The sequence below is a fragment of the Sardina pilchardus genome, chromosome 12, assembly GCF_963854185.1.
Source record: "Sardina pilchardus chromosome 12, fSarPil1.1, whole genome shotgun sequence".
NCBI classification, from domain to species: Eukaryota; Metazoa; Chordata; class Actinopteri; order Clupeiformes; family Clupeidae; genus Sardina; species Sardina pilchardus.
In genome coordinates this window covers 21145353-21165615 of record NC_085005.1, presented here as the reverse complement: position 1 = coordinate 21165615, position 20263 = coordinate 21145353, and the positions used below count along the sequence as shown (strand labels likewise).

Below are 20263 nucleotides of genomic sequence, written 5' to 3'. Positions count from 1 at the left end.
AACTCTCGCGGGGATGATGACAATGGAAATGCAGACGTTTTTCACTACACAGTTTTGTCCACTGCCGTCTAGTGGATACTGTGATCTTCGGTAGGTGAAGACGGGACACTTTGATATTTGCTACCCCAGAGCTAACTTACCATGCAACTTGCCATAGGCAGTTAGCTTCAATTAACTCCCGGATCTCCTTATATGGGCAAAGATGGCAGCTTTGGATCCTTTTTGTAGGCGAACTTCAGAGGTCTATAGCAGACCTTAAAATGTCACAAATCAAAACAGAGTTTTAAATAGCATTCATTAACGTGTCACCAAACTACTAACACAACCAATTCCTCTAAATCTCATACGACTCTATCTCTCAAAGCAACCAAACCAATCAGCTTTAACCCAAAAATGTCTAGTTCTTTGGGGAAAGGAACACATACAGTCGGCACATGTAGTTGAAATAAATTTTTAATTAAATACACAGAAAATTAATCGATCATTCATTCACATCAACATCAATCTGGCTGAGCGTTATGTTGTGACGACAGATTACACCAAACTACTTCCAGCTCTTACAGCCAAACAGTGGGCGACCTCCCCACCTTCTCCCCATCAATCATACGCCCACCCCCATCTCTGGATGACGTGGGGATTGGGTGGGGTAATTGTGCGTTTTGAAGCATTAATAATGGGACTGAGGGGTGTATGTGTGAGTGTGTAGACCTCGTGTGATGTCTACTTCTTGGCAGATGCAAATCGGTCAGTGACGTTGTCCCAGTTCACTACATTCCAAATGGCCTTCACATAGTCCGGCCGCACGTTCTTGTACTGGAGATAGTAAGCATGCTCCCACACATCGATACCCAAGAGAGGAATAAGACCTGCAGGAAAAAAGAGGAGAGGAGAGGAGAAGAAGGGAGAGGAGAGGAGGAGAGGGATGAAAACAGGAGATCAGGAGGGGAGGGGAGGGGAGAGGAGAGACACACGAGGGAAGGGAAGAGGAAGAAAGAGGGGGAGAGAAGAAACAGGAGGGAAGAAATAAATGAGACATGTTATCGCCACAGTTCTCTGTAGAACTTCTGGGAGATAGACCATCACTTCACAGTTATAATTTCTGTTATTCTTGATTTATAAGTGTCTCTTGCTCCGCCGTACATGTAATAAGCTACTGAACTCCTGGATTCCATCACTGGGTGAATATAGGTCTACTATACACAAGGCACAACATATCTGGGGAGGAAGCTTCCCCAATAACCTGACTTTCGCCAGATCCTGTAGTTCGCTGTCTGCTTCGCCTCTGGTGGAGCATGGCGGAACTACAAGGGTCTGGCGAGAGTCAGGCTACTTCCCCAAAGCACCATACTGCACTGGCTATAAAAAGGCCATGTATATGGATGTTGACAACCTGCAGTGTGTCTGTGTGTGTTTCAACAAAATTCCCTAATATTCCAGAAATTATTAAATTCCCTGACTTTCCATGTCTGGAATAAACTTTGAAAAAAAGATATTCCAGCAATTCCATGACCTGTGAGAACCATGTGTATATTGTATCATACTTTGCAAAAAGTATTGGGTCACCTGCCTTGACTCCCATATGAACTTAATTAACATCCCATTCTTAATCCATAGGGTTTAATATGATGTCAGTCCACTGTTTGCGGCTTCAACTCCCAAGGTTAAGGAGTATGTTCATGGGAATTTTTGACCATTCTTTCAGACGCGCATTTGTAAGGTCATACACGAATGTTGGACAAGGAGGCTCTCAGTTTCTGATCTAATTCATCCCAAAGGTGTTCTGTTGGGTTGATGTCAGGACTCTGTGCAGGTCAGTCAGGTTCATCCACACCAAACTCTGTCATCCATGTCTTTATGGACCTTGCTTTGGGCACTGGTGCACAGTCATGCTGCAACAGGAAGGGGCCATCCCCAAACTGGGCTTGGCCCCTTAGTTCCAGTGAAAGGAACTCTGAATTCTTCAGCATTAACCAATAGATTTTGAACAATTCCATGCTCCCAACTTTGTGTTAACAGTTTGGGGATGGCCACATCCTGTTCCACTGTCGACCTTGTGCGTTTCCCTCCAGTCCAACCCAACCCAACCCAAAAAATATTTACAAAGTTCTCAATTCTATTAAGTTAAATGGACTAAACAGAGCGATCATGGTAACCTTCCTTTTAATCAGATGCACTCTCAGATGTTGATTATTCTATTTTATGTACTTTTTAAAAACATCTTTATATTTTTAACTTACTATCCTCTGCTTATGTTAAGCACAATGTAAAACACATTAAATTGCCTCTGTGTTTGAAATGTACAATTAATAGACTTTCCTTGACAACATGATGCACGGTAATTTACTGTAGACAGTATAACGGCATGTTGTAACAAACACACACACACACACGCACACACCTGTGGTGCCCTGTAGGGGATCCTGGTTGCTGCAGGCGGCGATCCTCAGGCGTCCGCTCTCCTTGTCGAAGCCCAGCCATCCCCAGCCGGAGCCCTGCACGGCCACCGTGGCAGCAGACATTCTGTCCTTCATCTTCTGGAAGGAGCCAAAGTCCCGCTTGATCGCCTCCATCAGATCGCCTGAGCAGGGTCCCACAGAACGAGAGAACGTTAGGGAGAGAAAACTGCTTTTTTAAAGATGATTTTTTTGGGCTTTTTATGCCTTTAATTGGATAGGACAGTAGAGAGTATGACAGGAAGTGAGAGGGAGAGAGAACTGGGGTGGGATCCGGAAAGGACAACGGGGCGGGAATCAAACCCGGGTCGCCGGTGTGCGGTGCAGGTGCCCCAGCCAGTCGCGCCACGGCTGGGGCCTGAAAACTGCTTTTTAAAAGACACAGACAATGATTCTGTTCCAACACACTTTGGTAAAATTCAGCCTATCGCTCTTTGTCTCCATTAAAACAAAAATAAACAAATAAATAAATAATTTAGCTCTGGCTCTATAAAGAGAAAAAACATATGGCTCCAACCAAGCTATAAAGAACCCAAACCAATCGTCATGTTGCTTCAGGATCATGCATAGGATTGGTAACATTTCAATATTACTCATAGGCCAAATTCTCATGTAGCTATTCTCACTGGAACACAGCTCAACACACACACACACACACACACACATCTCCAGCTTACCCTGTGGCTCTCCTCCTCCGTTCGGGGACAGGTTTGTCCAGAAGATGCTGTGGTTGACGTGGCCGCCTCCGTTGAACTTCAGGGCACCCTGCAGTGCCACCTGGGCAGTAACATCACCTGGAGCATCAAACAACATAACAGCACCACTGAAAACCTGTCAACAACAACTCTAACTGTATAAGACCTCAATTGCATCTACATGCTGTGCTGGCCTAGATGTTGCCTTCAGGGGTGAAGATGAAATGCCTACAGGGGACATGATCTGTTTGATCAGGGGAAGCCCATATGGCGATTGATTCTAGGCATATAATGAGCCTCAGACTGGATTGGCAGTAGATTCTATCTGAGTGATACCATAGCTCACCTTTGGCCAAGGCCTCCTGATACTTCTCCTCAGTGACATTGAGGTTGTTGACGTATGTGGCGTGGTGCTTGCTGTGATGGAGCTGCATGATTTCAGCGCAGATGTGAGGCTCGAGCGCTCCGTAGTCATAAGTCAGGTCCGGGAGCGTGTGCTTCTGCCGCGAGGCCAGGGCACCCAGAGCCGGGCTCAAGGTGTTGGCGCACCTTGTCAGGTAAACAATTTAAATTGTAAAATGTGTTGTTAGAATTGCTCTTAAAAGCTTAAAAACGTTTTTCCCATGTTGTAAGTTGCTTTGGTTAAAAAGTGTCAGCCAAATATAATGTAATGTAATGTCATGTAATGTAAACAAGAGACAAGAGAGCACAAGTAACAAGAGTGTTAGGAGGGAAAAGCAAGATAAAGACAATTGATTTAGTGTCCCAATCATAAAATATAAAGCACATCGAATGGTAAATGTACAGAAAAACATTTATTCTGTGCACCAGAAACTTTGGCCTGTGTAGGCTAGAACATTCTCACCAGAAACTCAAGCCCCCAATGGACACATTTTATATTTCTGATGTGCAATTTATGTGATCGCGTTTTTAAACAAGAACTTTACCGTTTCCGAGCACTTTCCAGCCACTTTGCAAACTATCAACACCATGAAAATTAAAAGGCGGATTAATGGCAAGTTCACGTGAGGGCAAGGCTGACTCCACATGTGATTGGATTTCATCCCCCGAAAGAAAATGCTAAGGTTGACGTTACCTTCAACTTTACAGAAAAAATACAGTTACCAATAACTAAATATTTCTAGAGTGCAACGTTATTGACTAAGAATATTGCTGTATTATGGGGTTATCTGAAATTATTGTTTGCTTCACTTAAAACAATGCTTAGAATAGATAACGTATGTCTTATCAACTGACTACCAAGTTGAATGATGTAACTTAACGAACTTACCATTGCATGCATTTACTGAGAGTGATAGTGCAAGGCTGTTAACTTTGCTGTTCAACTAGCAACTTACTCACAAAAAGTTGTCGACTTATTTAGATTTAACGGTAACAAATACTATTTGCTGACATCCCTTGCTGTACATTAAGACAGGCCAGAACATTGTCGTTATATTAACAGTGGACGTCACACTTAGCAGGCTAAAATGTATCAAAGTAATGCAATGTTAGCCAACACAAGCGCGTTTACAGTGCATCTCTGAGGCGACTATAAACGTCCTTAATCTAACAGAATACGTGTTTGCTGATAAACGTTAACAATAACTTACCTGCGAACAAAACTGACTTTGCATAGCATGGTCATGCTAGTCCAGGCAGTGGCAACACATGCACACACAGAGTAACAAGGTTGATAAGCTAGCTTGCTAGCACTTTGGATGAACCTCTCTAACCTGCCCTTGAAATTTCAACTTCAACTTGTCTGGCGTGTACCATTGAAGACAGTATTAGGTATTCGTTTTGCGAAATGTTTCATACTGTTTTACCAAACTGTATTGGTAATACATATCCTAACACGGACCGATACGAATCTACTTATGCATAAGTACTGAAAGCATAATGTATGTTCAATGGTCGCTTTAAAAACGATATCCTATTCAGAATTCCCTTTCGCACCCCTCACAAAAATGGGCTTTACCGTTCCTGTTAGTTTAGCATAGCTGTCATGCGAAATAACATTAGTCAACAACTGGCTTCATACATTTTCTGGGAGACGAAGATTGGATGTTGTATTTATTTTGTAGCAGAGCTGTTTGAAATTGCGAGAAACTACCGATGAGAAGGAAATTTGAGGTGATTACGAGTTCACTGTCCATCATTATTAACCCCTATCTAAATGATGTTGGCTAGCTCCCTATCCAAATGTTGGCTAACTCGCGTGCAAGTAGTGTACTTGTGTTGGATTTATTGGTGTTATTATCAGTAAATTACTTCTAACAAGAGTAAAAACAAAGTAGCATATGCGACAAGGAGAATAAGAAATGTAAAGTAACGACAACAACGTTTAGTGTGATATCAACTGTATGTGCCCCGCCCCTTTGGCACTGGCTGGATGAGCTGCGATGATGCTTTGCGGCTGATTCTGGTCTGGATACTGCCCTCCTCGCGGATGATGGCGGCGGGACTGAACCCGTGTTAATTATAATCTCTAGAATTTGGCAACGTTGATACATTTTTACCTTCATTTAATTCGTATTTAAACGATTGCTCAGAATATTATTTTTCTGTAGGCTTCAGAAACGGGTCTGGTAAGTTTAATCGTCGTCGCGATTTCATTTCTTAGGGACTCGGGCACGTTAGCTAGCAAGCTAGAGCGGGTTTCTTGTTGAACCAACACTGTGTCTCAAACCGCGCACTTCTGCACTTAAAATACTTAATTTGAGTGCGTGAGGGCGTTTACACTGAAATTTCGAACGATACGAAGGGCACTGCAAGTCCCCGGATGGTGCACTCATAACGGTCAAAAAGTTGAGTGTGGAACGCTGGACACTTCTCGCCCTCAACGGACGCCATGTTGGCTAAATAACGGAAGGGGAGGGAGTATTTTCAAACTCGTAGAAATCGCGGTAGAGAAATCTGAAGCAGCAGCGGTGGAAAACACACTTTACAGAGGTACAAGCAAGTTACAACATAAACTGTTCATGTTTTGACACAGTACGACCATGTCACGGTGGAATTGAGGACACCAATAAAAACATATTTAAACGTTACGATCGTCATTTCCGTGAAGTGCACGGAGGTTAGCGTTTGATATGAGACGACACTATTCTGTTAAAATGTGCACACTATGCCAGTAAGCACACAGGGCACATAGGGTGCTGTACGAAAGTGTACTCACGGAAGTAGTCGGTTTGAGACAGACTGCAAGTCTTTCCCTTCTCCGCCATTTTGTGACAGCAAGAAACTGATAACGGGGCAACCGGTTGGTAGCAATCCAGTGCGTAGAATTGGAACGATAACAGTATTTGAGAGCACTTGTTTTTGGTGCACCAAAATTTCGGCATATTTTTGTTTGCGGTTTGCATTAGCAGCTTGTTCAAATGTTGCTCTGCAGCTGTGCTTGTGGAGCAATGCACGGCGCTAGTTCCAACTCGTAATGGCTAATGTTAGCAGCTAGCGAGTTAACGCTAACAACTCACGCTTTGGGCTGGGTTCGTCTCGCTGCGAAAAAATATTGTTGAATCAGTAGCAGCTATACGTTAATGTTCATTATTAGACCAGGGATGTTATTGCATTGCTAATGCAACAGATGGGGGAGTCATGTCGACTCCTAAGTTATAGTCAGCGATAGCATAACTATAGTAGTGCTAACGTTGGACATAGATAACGTTTACGTTACAGTTAACGTTAAGTTACATCAACTGCATTTTGCGAACATTTAACGTCATGTTGTATAACGTAAGTGTTGTATTTTCATGGTAAGTGAGGCGATGTGAAGGTGCAGAAGGCCAATGTTGCAGTAATGTTACCTAGACATAACGTTAACCTTAGTTAACCGGGTTGCTTTCTCACGTTGTTTTTGAAAGGGTGGAAGGAAGCTAGCAAGTGTTAGCCAACTTGGCATTTGTCAACCTCTCCAGAAAGTCGCGCTGGGACACAATTATTCAAATTCGTTGGTTCTTTACCAGGATGTAAAATGCACCTAACAAACATATTGCGTAATGAAAGGCCAATTTGTATGCAAGTATTAGCAACAGAATGATTGTAGCCACCACGTGCCTGAAGGCCGGACACAGTCGGAAACCGCGAAAACGAGTGTTGTCTCTCGTAGTAGGGATGGTGTGCATGGCGAAAATATAATGATGCATCACATTGGGTACATTTTAATTCACACATCTCCCCTTTTCTCTTTCTAGGCGTCAGAATGACTAATGAGGAACCTCTCCCGAAGAAGGTACGAGTGTCTGCCATGTTAACTGATGTTTCCCCTCTCTCTAAATTTCCACTTTCGGTTTGTTTACTGAAATGTTGTGGTTGTGTGTACCATTTAGGTTCGCCTTAGTGAATCTGATTTGAAGACCCTGACCAGAGAAGAATTGTGTGCAAGGTAAGCTTTTGATCCCTACGTTTATTCTACCCTTATCAGTCTATATTTCACCAAAGTTGCAGCACAGCACTTGATCACATTTTAATTGTTTCCATATTTTTGTTCATAGGTGGAAACAGCATGACGCTTATGTCCAGGTCCTCGAAGCAAAATATGCTGATTTAAACTGTAAGTCTGCAGCACACTGCAAATTCTTGTCATGTCACAATGAATTTTGTAACGTTACTACACAATGCACCTGTTGTGTGCAGAATAAAGCCTTTGGTGTTTATGTGTATTGTCCTGTCTGCATAATTGAGTTAATGGCCTCCGAACATTTTACACTTTCTGCAGCTAACGATGTGACAGGGCTGAAGGAGTCTGAGGAGAAGCTGAAGCAGCAGCAGCAGGAGTCTGCGCGCAGGGAGAACATTCTAGTAATGAGGCTGGCCACCAAGGAGCAGGAGATGCAAGAGTGCACAGTAAGTATGAGATCAGGACGCAATTGCAATGAGACGCAACTATAAGCGTGAAGGGACACACACACACACACACACTACTAGCCCAAATAATTAGTGTAAACAGATCTGGAGACAGGACATATGGACAGGAATGTATTGCCAAGTCTTGGACCATACGATGGACCGTTGTATTATATGAGAGCCATAAGTGGTCATAGTTAATCTGAAAATGATTAGACCGTTCCATGGAAACAAACACTTTATATCATCATAGCCTGAAGAGATTTCACTGGGCCAAACAAGGAAGGAAAAGTATAGTGTGATTTGTTGCTGAGAATGTAATGAAACATCACATGCATTTTTGCTTAATGCTCAGCTACTTGACACCACCACTGATATCTCATGAAATCAAAATCCCTTCAGTAAAATAATCCAATTTCCCATATAAATATTGAGTAAATATTATTACTCTCATTTCATCAACTATTCAGCTGGTTTCCTTCGGTTAAAGCATCTGCTAAATACCTAAACTAAAATTATGAGGAGACTTCATGCCACCGCCTGGGAGAGTCTGTCCAGTCCTTGGCTAGCTCCTTGTAGACAAAGTCTTATCCCTAGTGTGTCTTCCTGGACTGTGTCCTGTTCCTGAAGGCCCGATGTGTTTTGACATACAAACACATCAGGTCTGACTGCACTGGCACAAGCAAGGGAGTAAGCCAGTCTGGTTTGTCTCAAGTCATGGATTGGACGCAGGCCGAGTCGACTCTCCACCCCACCCCAGCATTGACTTCTGCCACTCTCACGGCCAAGACTTGAGAGCAAACATGAACCCCAAATCCTCTGGGTCTGTGTATGGGAGGACTCCACTTGGCTAGTTGACATCATGGAGGAAATATGTAGGAGAGGGGCCATGATGACGCTCCAAGAATCTGAAGCAAACATATACTTAATGCAGCAAGCATTCAAGGGTGAAGGGAAGCAAATGTCTGCATGGTAACAGGGTTTTTTTCTAGTGTGATTTGAAGAGCTTATGGATTTGGTCATTGAAGTCTGCAATAGGTTGACCTCATAGTTCTATAACACTGCACTGTGGAGGGTAATGTAAAGCTTTTGTGCTACCTCTTCACACCAGGAACCTTGCCCTCTGTCAGAACTCATGAGGTGCGATCAAACCTTCTGTAGAGCAGTGCAATAAGAAGTAATAAACTTGCATTGTGAACGTGATTGAGTAGTATTTGCTAGTTTGGACCGAAGGCCTCCATTTAGGATGGCATGGTGGCAGTCTATGGTGTTAGTTGGAGTTGATTTTACTGTCTCAGATAAGTAACATGACAATCATCCTGGGAGTAAAATGGTTGCTCCTTCAACCTGTTATGTCTTAAATATCACATTGTTGTTGCAGAGTCCTTCTGCATAATGATTTTTTAGCACATGTTGCACATTAAAAAGAATGGCTGAGTTTCTAAATGCATGTAGGTAGCTCTGTCACTTCTAACTGTAGAGTTGCAGTGAGTCAGTAATGTAAACATTCATGTGTTTGTCATGAATGCTAATTTAGTTATTCACCATATAGGTTGTAATGTTGTTTCTCATTCATATAAGATGCTGTAATTATACTACTATGTTAGATATATATTAGCATTTCATACATGACAATGACACTTTCTTAAAATCATGCTCATCTGATCGTTTCCTCCCTGGATCTTAAAATATCAGTCATAGTCATATGTCATGTGGTGGTAGTGTTAGTTGGTTTCTGTAGCGCTGTTCAGATTTAAAAGTTGTTATTCATGTAGTAACTGTTTCCTCCTTGGCCCACAGACACAGATCCAGTACCTGAAGCAAGTGCAGCAACCCAGCGCAGCCCAACTCCGGTCCACCATGGTCGACCCAGCCATCAACTTAATTTTCCTCAAAATGAAGGCCGAACTGGAACAGACTAAAGACAAACTGGAGCAAGCCCAAAATGAACTGAGTGCCTGGAAATTTACACCTGATAGGTAAACACAACCAAAATAACTCCCCCCTCCAAAAAAAAGCGCAAACAAACAGACAAAAAACAGTCAAGACTTTTCCAGACTTACCCCCCACCCGCTCTTCTGCAGGAGTGCAGACTTATGGTGGGGGAAGTGGCTGTGACAATGCTATATTTCACCAGTGAGACTCACGTTTAAAAAAAAAACCCAGACTCAAAAGACATTTTCTCTTGTACTTGTCCTGCTAGAACATTTACTACTGTAATGTAAGCATGAACGCTACACTGAAAAAGCAAAGCTTTGGTCAGGTGACTTCTGTTTCAGCTGCCCCCCTCTCTCCCCTGCTGGTGCAGGGGCCAGGAGGAAAATCGGGACACTTCCTGAAGAGGTGGTCGCCTTGGGAACGTGGCCCCACACCCGCCCCCTCACACACCCACTGTTCCATGCTAGACAGTTTGCTGGTATTGTAAACAAACAAACAAACAAACAAACCGAGAGCTCTCAAGGTGGTGGCCATGACATGGCGAGACATGGGCCAGGCTGCAGTGCGAGAACTTTAGTCTTTAAGATCCACCAATTGAACAATTTTTTCTTTTAGAAAGAGACATCCCTGTTAAAATGGTTGACAGTGGAATGTATATGCCCCTCTCTGTTCCTCTTCAACCCCCCTCAAATGTCACGAGACTTTTAAGCATCGGGGAAAGACACTAGCGTTTCCACGTAACTCTCCGCTAGAGTGATGTAAGACAGAGGGGAGGTGCTCATGCAGTGATTCAAGACTGTGGGTGCTGGGGGGTGGAGCTAAGAGTGATGTAAGCATTTGGGGAGGAGCCAAAGACAATGATGTAAGACTCTTGGGGGAGGAGCCAGACCCTTCAGTCGCCAAAGACTTTGGTTAACGCAACATAACGGTAGTGTTTTTCAAACTCTTACTTTTTATCTTTTTGTTTCTGTTTCTGTTGAATTTATTCTTTTGTTGTTTTTGTTGGAGTTTTAAAAGGTGCTTTTCACGTACAGCGGTGGCTTTTAAAGGAGATAAAAAAAATAATAATTCTCATGTTTAATACTCGGCATAATTTTTGAACCAGCTCAAATTTTGAGTGACTTCTACACTGCTGTATGTGCAAAGATATGTTTCTCATTATTGAATGCAAATGTATGAAGTTGAAGAAATGTTTACTGTTCTGGAATTGTATTGATTATGCTATTGCTGTTATCTTAACCAGTCCAACTTTGACAAAAAGATTGATGAGCTCAAATTCTCTGCCATCCTCTTAGTCAGCCTCGGGTGCAGTTTCGATATTCAATCTGTTCATGTCTAATACAAGTTATTTTATTTCCAGGTAAAATGCAGGTAAAGGTCTGGTAGATCTTTTCTGTATTGAGTGTTTTCATTCTCACATGAAATGTGCTGTGTGGGAAAGATGTGTTTGGACATGGGTCATCTGCCTAAATGTGATCACACACCAACAGAAAGTGTCTTGATGTAAGGGATCATATAGAGTAATGTGGTCTAAGTATTGTGAAATGAATTCAAGACAAGTGCTGAGTTTGTCCTATTTTTTTTAACAAAAACAAAAAAGAAAGAAAGAAAAATGTCAACATTTGGAGAAATATGGTTTCAGGTTGAATTTTTTAACACTTTCTGTTGAACGGCACACAGTCAGAGCTTATTTCATCCGTGTTTCTCAACCATAACTTCAGTTATTAGGGGGTCTGATATAGTCTGGTGTTGCAAATTTATATCTTTTGGGGGGGAAATCTGGCTTGGTTCGATGGGTTTCTTGAAATTTTACTGTACTCATGTACTGTTATTCAGAGCAAAGTAACTGTGTAGGCACATCATTGTTTTCATGTTTTCATATCTATTTACCAATGGTTTTGATTTTCTTGCATATTGCGATACAGATGTGAGTTGCCCTGATGTATTCACACTCATGGCCTGTTTGTTTGAGCCGAGCCAGAGTTGTCCGTTTGCTGGTGGAGGATAGGTCTGAGGAAATTATGGGATACTATTGGTGTGTTCACCTACAGTCCTGGGGGCCTTCCAAGCATGTGGTTTAGTTGGTACTCGACTGCACTGGATGTTTACTAGATGTTTTGACTTCACATCAACTGCACTGGATGATGTATACTAGGTGTTTTCATAGCCTGAGGATGTGTAGTGAAGTGCAGTCATATAGACTTTCCAAAAGTCTTTCCAGTTGAGTTTGAGACAGAAGTTTACAAAAATAACAGCTGAGACTTCCTGAAAGATAACCTATGAGTTGAGGCAGCAGTGATTTTTTTTTTTCTTTTTTTTTGTTTTGTTTTGCCATAGCTTGATAAAAGGAATCTCTGCTTAGTCAGTTTGATGGGAAGTTGGTATATGTTTGTCATGCAAATCGTCAGTTTAGTGCTGTTCTGTTGCATTTATAGAAATCTTGAGATTCTCCAAGTCCAATTATTTGGACAAGTAGATCAGGCCATATAACCTTGAAGGGATTTGAATGGACCTCAAGACCATCTACATATTTGGTGTAGTCACCAACTGCACAGCAATGATAATGGACAGTGGACTTTGGGTGACCTTGGAGGATTCCCTTGTGTGTGTTTGTTATGGAGACTTGTTATGTTTCAGTGGTGGGTTCTGGTTCTGAGCTAACAGGAAGCGTTCCGTAGGTGGATTTCCACAGGCCTGGCTGGACTGGTTCGGTTCGGTGCTGTGTTGTGTCCAGTCCACACGCGAGACCAGTGGGCCAGCCTGCCTACCTACCTACCTGTGTCCCTCCCTGTGTTCACCTCGTGATGTCAGGCCTCTCTCCTTTGCAGCCAGACGGGTAAGAAGCTGATGGGCAAGTGTCGCATGCTGATCCAGGAGAACCAGGAGCTGGGCAGGCAGCTGTCCCAGGGTCGCATCGCCCAGCTGGAGGCCGAGCTCGCCCTGCAGAAGAAGTACAGTGAGGAGCTAAAGAGCAGCCAGGACGGTGAGGAACCTCTCCCATTTCCTCTTCCTCCGCTGTGTTACCTGCGATGCTAAACCATCCAAGTCATGGCTGTTGTCTTAATGGACTGTTAGAGGATATTGTTTTTCTTGCTGCCTTCATTGCATCAGCCGCTGCTTTTGTTCCATTACTCATCTCCGCTCCTCCCCGTGCAGTGTGTCCTTGGGTGCCTATGTAACAGGTGCATGTGAACTTGTACAGTAATTGGCAACTGAAAGCTTTATCATCTAAGGTCTGTACTGATGTGCCTATACTGTACTGGTGTGCCGTCACCATAGAAGTATAGGCACATCAGATTGCAGAGGCCATGCGGTTGTGAACAGTAATGTGGAGGCTTTTCTTAGTTGTTGTCTGACCCATGTCTGTCTTTCGCTCTTGCTCGCTCTCACTCTCACTCTCCCTCCCTCTCAGAGCTGAACGACTTCATCATCCAGCTGGATGAGGAGGTGGAGGGAATGCAGAGCACCATCCTGACACTGCAGCAGCAGCTGAAGGACACGCGGCAGCAGCTCTCACAGCAGCCGCCGCCTCCGAACGCCACCGCCGCCGCCACAGGGCCTGTCCCCGCCAGCGCCGGTTCCAGCAGGACTGCCCCCTCCTCCCCCTCCACCTGCTCCGAGCCCGGCGCCCCGTCTGAGCCCGGGCCGACCTTCGGAATCAGCGCCGCCGCCGGGAAGGACTGCGGCAGCGGGCGAGTGGCCAACGGGCCCACCAACGGGAGCAGCGGAGCCCAGAGAGGCGGCGGCGCCGGCGCCGGCGCATCAGGGCTGTACCGGGAAGGCAGCAGCGTGGAGGAAGACTTCCCGCCTTCGCCGTCCGCGTCCAGCCCCGCGCAAGGGGAAGGCTCGAAGCTGTCCAACCACTCGGAGGAGGCGGTGAGCCAGGGGGGCGGGGACAGGTTTGAGCGGCAGCTGAGCGTGGGTTACGAGAGCGTGGACTCCCCGACGGGTAGCGAGGCCTCTGCCACCCAGCACTCCATCGACACAGACTCCAACGCCGACTCGCACGAGGCTGCCGCTGCTGCCATCGTCGTCGTCGCCGCCAAGGGCAACAGGACTGCTGGGTCACGGCATACCGCACAGAATGGCCTGGACTCCACAGCAGCCGCCGCTGCCACGGCAACCGCCAGCGCCGCGGTGACCACTAACTCCTCCACAGGGTCTGTTTTGTAACGTTCTTCAGTTGTCATTGATGTTCTTTTTTTATACTTAAAAGACAGATTAAAATCAACACGTGATGGCGCCAGTGGCTGAGAGATGTTTGTCCAACCTTGTGCTTTTTTTTTCTTTTTTCTTTTCTTAATCTTTTTTTTATTTTTATTTTGTTTTGCTTCTGTTGACTACAGTTGTGGAAGGATAATTCAGTTCGTGAAGCTGAAGTGCTTTGATTTTAAACTTTTTTTTTTTTTTTTCCTCTTCTGTTGTCTCAAAACAAGGATATTTGATCACTGGTTTTATTCACCTCATTGGCTCACTAAGAAGTGATATCACTTTGCATTATTTCACTGTAAAGTTCAATAAAGTCATGAGACCACTGGGTCTGGTCTGCAGTAGCCCTGTTCTGGATGTGTCTCAGTTTCAAGGAGTTGACTCTTAACTCTTCTTTGTGACGTTCCCCTTCCTGCCTTCGGCATTTTTGTTTGACGTGTGTAGTTTATTTTCTTTTTTTTTTTCCTTTTTTTTTGATGTTTTCAAGTGCTCTAAATTCATCTTTATTCTGATTTCAACCCTTTTCATGTACTGACCAAATATCAATAAATAATTTTAATAGAATGGCAGATTTGTATTTTCTCTTAGTTAACATGAAACCTTGTTTTAAAAGAACCACTCCTCTATAAACAGTTTGTGATTAAAGCCTATGGAATAGTGTGGGAAAGTGAAGTGTGAGCGTTACATATTCCTAGACTGGGAAACCATGACTGACTTTGCAGAGAGTCTGGCCTAGATCCATGGGTAAACGTTTATTTCCTGGTTTGTGGACACTTGCCTGTACGAAATTTTTGGGAATTCAATAACTTAAGTTTGGTAATGACATGTTAACCACAGTGGACACAACGATAGTGATGGACTTGAAATTGAAATGTAATCGCTCTCAGGAAGCCAAAGTGAATCAAGGGCCCCTTCTCAACCTCTCTCCTCGATCCTCCTGCTTGTTCCCACTGATCTGTAAAGAACACTGGATAGACTTATCATTGTTGCTGCCCCATCATTCTTTATCTAGATCAGTGGGAACCAGCCGGAGGACCGAGGAAGAAAGGAAGGGAGGATAGATAAAAAGACTAATGAGAAGAACCCAAGGTATTCCAGACAGAGTACTGAAGGGAAAATAAATTGAGATGCGTGCAGTCTGAGTCAGGCTAACATACTCCTGCATTGCAGCTCCTTATAGGTGCATAATAAAGAGCTACATTCATGTAAGGAAGAAGTAGTAAGGGAAGGGATGAGGCTACTTTGTACATAGGGTCCCCACAGTCATGGGAAACTGAAAAGTCATGCAATTGTGAAATACCATTTTCCAGACCTGGGAAAATGATGGAATTAAAGTATTTTTTCATAAACTGTCACTTTGTCATTCCAGAGATGTACTGTTCTTGGGAAAGTGCATATATCATGTCACAGAATTGGATGGCTTCCTTCATAAATATAGAATAGATGAGGAGAAAACACAATTATCCAAATCTCATTTGTGGTGTAAAGCAATATTGCACTTACATGAAAATGTATCTTAAGGTCCTCGACTAGTAACGTATGAATATTTGAAAATGTATGGTGCATGCAGTACAGGTGCATTTGTGCTAGTTCTCATCCCTACCATTAGGTGCTGCTGTTGTAGACTTTTCCTGAGCCGTTCACTTGTGAGGTTCTATGTTATGTGTAGGTTACCTCTCAATATTTTGCACTATATTCGAGAGGACATATTAGCTTGGCTTCTGAAGCATAGAGACATTTGCACATGACAACTTGCTGACATGGCTTTGTGAATAGGCATGTGGTGGAAGTGGAACACAACATGGGCAGAGATGTAAAAGTCTGACTTCTGAAAGTAGAAATCCTGCCATTTATTGGTTCTACCTGTACGCTTAATGCATGATTTCAGCAATTAGCTGACCTACTTGGCTTAAAAATTGTGCTAATTAGAATCAGCTTTATTAAGTGAATAGTTGGAAAAGAACTGCGGCAATGAGTTCTGTTTCCTGAAGCCGGACTTTTACACCTCTGCACACGAGTAAAGGGCTTGATGCATGTTATATCCACTGCTGCAGCTTAAGGCATAATAACACTGTCTACATCTGAGACACATACAGTGCCTATAGAAAGTCATCATACCCTTTTGAAATAGTTACTTTTTTTGTCTTACAGCCTGAAATCAAAACCCATTTTTAAAACAATCTTTTCAAGTTTTATTTACAAATTTAGCTGCACAACATCAAAATAATGAAAAAAAAGTCAACCGTTCTGAAAATTAATAAAAAATTAAAAACTAGAATAACAGGGTTGGAAAAGTCATCATACCCCTGACTTAATACTGTGTAGAGCTTCCTTTTGCTTTCATTACAGCCCTCAATCTGTTTGGATATGTCTATTATAGCTTTGCACACCTAGATTGGGGAATATTTGCCCAATCTTCCGTGCAGAATTGTTCAAATCCAGTCAAATTCTGTAAGGAACTGCGATGGACTGCTCTCTTCAAGTCAATCCACAGATTTTCAAGAGGATTTAAGTCAGGGCTCTGACTTTGCCACTCAAGGATGTTCACCATCCTATCCTTAAGCCACTGCTTTGTTCTTTTGGCAGTATGTTTAGGATCATTGTCGTGTTGGAAGGCGAATGACCTGCCCATCTTTAGCTGTCTAGCAGGGGGACATAGGTTTTCCTCAAGAATGTGGGTGTACTTGGCAGCATCGATTTTCCCTTCTATCCTGACCAATTGCCCAGTCCCTGCTGAAGAGAAACATCCCCACAACATAATGTTGCCCCAACCATGCTTCACACTAGGTATGGTGTGTTTTGAGTGGTGTACTGTGTTTGGTTTTCACCAAACATAGCGCTTGGAGTTCAGTGCAAAAACACATCTGGAATATTTTGCTACCATGTGGAAAAAGCTTTTATGGTCAGATGAGACTAAGATTGAACTTTTTGGACAGAGCTCCAGGCGCTTACCAACCACAGTATACACACCCAAACATACCCAAAACACACCATACCTAGTGTGAAGCATGGTGGGGGCAACACTATGTTGTGGGGATGTTTCTCTTCAGTGGGGACTGGGCAATTGGTCAGGATAGGAGGGAAAATGGATGCTGCCAAGTACTCCCAAATGATTGAGGAAAACCTGCGTCCCTCTGCTATACAGCTGAATATGGGCAGGTCATTCGCCTTCCAACACGGAAATGATCCTAAACATACTGCCAAAAGAACAAAGTAGTGGCTTAAGGATAGGATGGTGACTAGCCCTGAGTGGCAAAGTCAGAGCCCTGACTTAAATCCTATAGAAAATCTGTGGATTGACTTGAAGAGAGCAGTCCGTCGCCATTCCCTACAGAATTTGACTGAATTTTAACAATTCTGCACGGAAGATTGGGCAAATATTCCCCAATCTAGGCGTGCAAAGCTATAATAGACATATCCAAACAGATTGAGGGCTGTAATGAAAGCAAAAGGAAGCTATACAAATCATTAAGTCAGATGACTTTTCCAACCCTGTTATTCTAGTTATTTTTTTTATTAATTTTCAGAACTGTTGACTTTCTTTTAATTATTTTGATGTTGTACAACTAAATTTGTGAATAAAACTGAAAAAGATTGTTTTTAAAATGGGTTTTGATTTCAGGCTGTAAGACAAAAAAAGTAACTATTTCAAAAGGGTATGATGACTTTCTGGCACTGTATACACACACACTGTGCCGAACAGTGGTGGCATAAGACAAATATGCAAGACAATCGATTAATCATCTTTTCTGACTTTCAATGATTATGGAAACAGCATACTAATGATTTCTGCCAACAATGCCCTCACTTCGTCTAGAGTTTAAAGTTATTTTTTGCTGTTTACATGATGTGATTTTTTGTTGTTGAATTATAGGCCTATCTAAAATGCCAAATAGTTTCCAAAATCATTGAGCAATTGTGTTAAATAAACATGATCTCAGAGCAGACCAACATAATCATGATTATGACATCTTTCATAATCGAGCAGGAGCAGCCCTATAATAGCCAATTGCCATAGCAATTCATTAATGTGTTAGTAGTTCAAATATATTGAAGCAACACAATAACTGTTGTATAATGTATACTCGTCAGTTTTTTTTTTTTTAACAAACCGTAGGTTACCCAATAATATAGAGACGCATGCACACAGTGGTTAGGTATCTATGTTTGTTTGTGAGAGAGTTACTGTAGTAGTGACTGAAACGAGACAGTCGCAAAATACACTCTCAGTTATTAAGTTGCTTCCTTGTGATCAATAGTGGTGAACTACATTCACTCCAAATGGCATGAAGTGTCCCCTTGGTGCCCTATACGCACAGTGTGTGATGGGGATGGTGGGAGGGGCGGCACTGTCCTTTTTGCCGCTCACTTATTTGGGTTTTGCAGATGATCACGTTCTGTTTTTATTAACATTTGACACAACCTCAAAAGGAGGTCAAAGAAAATACACATGGCTGAGTATTACATTTTTTTTTAAGTCACTTAGGCCCAATTCTTCTAAAAAGCCTTTCAAATGTGTCAATTCACTTCATGTCCTCATTAGCAGAATGCAATGTAATGGGCAACAACGACCCAGCCTGTATAGTAAGAAACCAAGGGCCAAAAGTACTTGTTCATTCAACTTTCGACCTGTAATTCCTGAATGGGCTCTGGTGCGGCCGACTCCAGGAGCTGTGCGTCATAATCCGTCCGGGCTGACTTCCTGACTCAAGAAAGACGAAGCAGCATGTTCAGCTGGTTTAAATTCTCTATGGCCACATCCATTTGACGTCTTTGCCATGGGGTGGAGGAGCCTTTTGTACTTATTGTTTAGAGTTTCTTGTTTGGGTTTATATTGTGTTTATTCATGAATGTCTTTTTGGGTGGTTTATTTATTGTTAGCCAAACGAGTGGTAATCTTTTTGAAGGTTTGGTAATGTCTAAAAGTTAATTGATTTTGTCGTGTTTCCCTTTCAATTATTAATGGTCTGGCCAGTCTGTATTTAACTTCCCCTTTAGTCTGATTTTGTTGATTCGTGGGTGCATAAAGGTCGATTGCCAGTTCTGTTTAGATGTCCTTATATTGGGCACATAACTTTATTTAAATTGGGGCACTATTATGCCTACAGTCACAGCAAAAAGCCTCCTTAACTTAAAAAGCTTCCTCCAGCTGATGCCAACCTGATGCTGCACATATACGGCATGCTCTTCAGTCATGTTGTGGAAAGCTGCAGGTCAGAGAGAGCCACCTGCAGAGGCCAGAGACAACCGGAGGGTTGCCGGTTCGATCCCCGACCAGTCCACCACGGCTGAAGTGCCCTTGAGCAAGGCACCTAACCCCTCACTGCTCCCCGAGCGCCGCTGGTTGGGCAGGCAGCTCACTGCTCTGGGTTGTGTGATTCACCTCACTGTGTGTTCACTGTGTGCTGTGTGTTCACTAATTCGGTTAAATTGGGTTAAATGCAGAGAACTGAATTTCCCTCACGGGATCAAAAAAGTATATATTCTATTCTATTCTATTCTACATCACAAAGTTTGGGTGGGAGATTGCTAATGATGGGGCTGTCATGCCCGCTCTTGCCATCCAGGCAGTGGCTCCAGTAAATCTACTTGATGTCACCAGCTGAAGCTGCAGCACATTGAAAGCCTGCAGCAAAGAAAACTGCAGCTGCCATGCTGGAACTACTGCAAAGGTGAAAGGGCCGAGGTCCGTCCGCTGCTGCTACCAACAATGCAATAAAGACCAAGAAGATGAGACTGAAGGGAATGAGGAAAGAAATGATGAAGATGAAGGCTAGGTTGTTATGTGAGCATGTGTGCAGACTATATAGTTAGTGTGTGTGAAAATGGGCTCTGGTTATGTCTTTCTATTTATTAGATCTCAAATTAATTCATCTACATTCATCAGTTATTTTGACAGCCCTAATTAAAATAGAAATATGCAATATAATACATTTGTTTCTCATTTTAACATAAGTAGACTAATCAACCGAGAAAGTTTAATGGTGATATGTTTTTTTTTTTTTTCCACCTCTTTGACTTTATTGGCTTATGGCCATTCTGCTAAGTGCAGCTTTTGGCAGCAAAGTTAAATTTCATCCAACATTTCTGCAATAAAAGTAAGGGAAGGCGGCCTAC

The 20263-nt window shown here is 43.0% G+C and overlaps 2 protein-coding genes across 4 annotated transcripts; one reads left to right on the top strand and one right to left on the bottom strand.

Moving 5' to 3' along the window:
• Nucleotides 1-435: 435 nt before the first annotated feature.
• Nucleotides 436-4920, bottom strand: sod2 (superoxide dismutase 2, mitochondrial). The gene is made up of 5 exons (XM_062551528.1): nt 4762-4920; nt 3495-3697; nt 3131-3247; nt 2399-2578; nt 436-866 (listed from the first exon to the last, which is right to left on the bottom strand). Exons 1-5 carry the CDS (start codon nt 4794-4796, stop codon nt 721-723), a joined length of 681 nt encoding a protein of 226 aa, XP_062407512.1. The 5' UTR covers nt 4797-4920; the 3' UTR covers nt 436-720.
• A 257-nt stretch (nt 4921-5177) lies between these two features.
• wtap (WT1 associated protein) lies at nt 5178-14710 on the top strand. 3 transcript variants are annotated; one of them, XM_062551526.1, is made up of 8 exons: nt 5178-5284; nt 7348-7385; nt 7483-7538; nt 7648-7706; nt 7872-7999; nt 9800-9978; nt 12766-12920; nt 13350-14710. In XM_062551526.1, the coding sequence occupies exons 2-8, from the start codon at nt 7356-7358 to the stop codon at nt 14108-14110; spliced, it is 1368 nt and encodes a 455-aa protein (XP_062407510.1). In that variant the 5' UTR covers nt 5178-5284; nt 7348-7355; the 3' UTR covers nt 14111-14710. The 3 variants fall into 3 exon arrangements, with proteins under 3 accessions (XP_062407510.1, XP_062407509.1, XP_062407511.1); XM_062551525.1 differs by lacking the exon at nt 5178-5284 and adding an exon at nt 5585-5739; XM_062551527.1 differs by lacking the exon at nt 5178-5284 and adding an exon at nt 6396-6413.
• Nucleotides 14711-20263: the final 5553 nt, after the last annotated feature.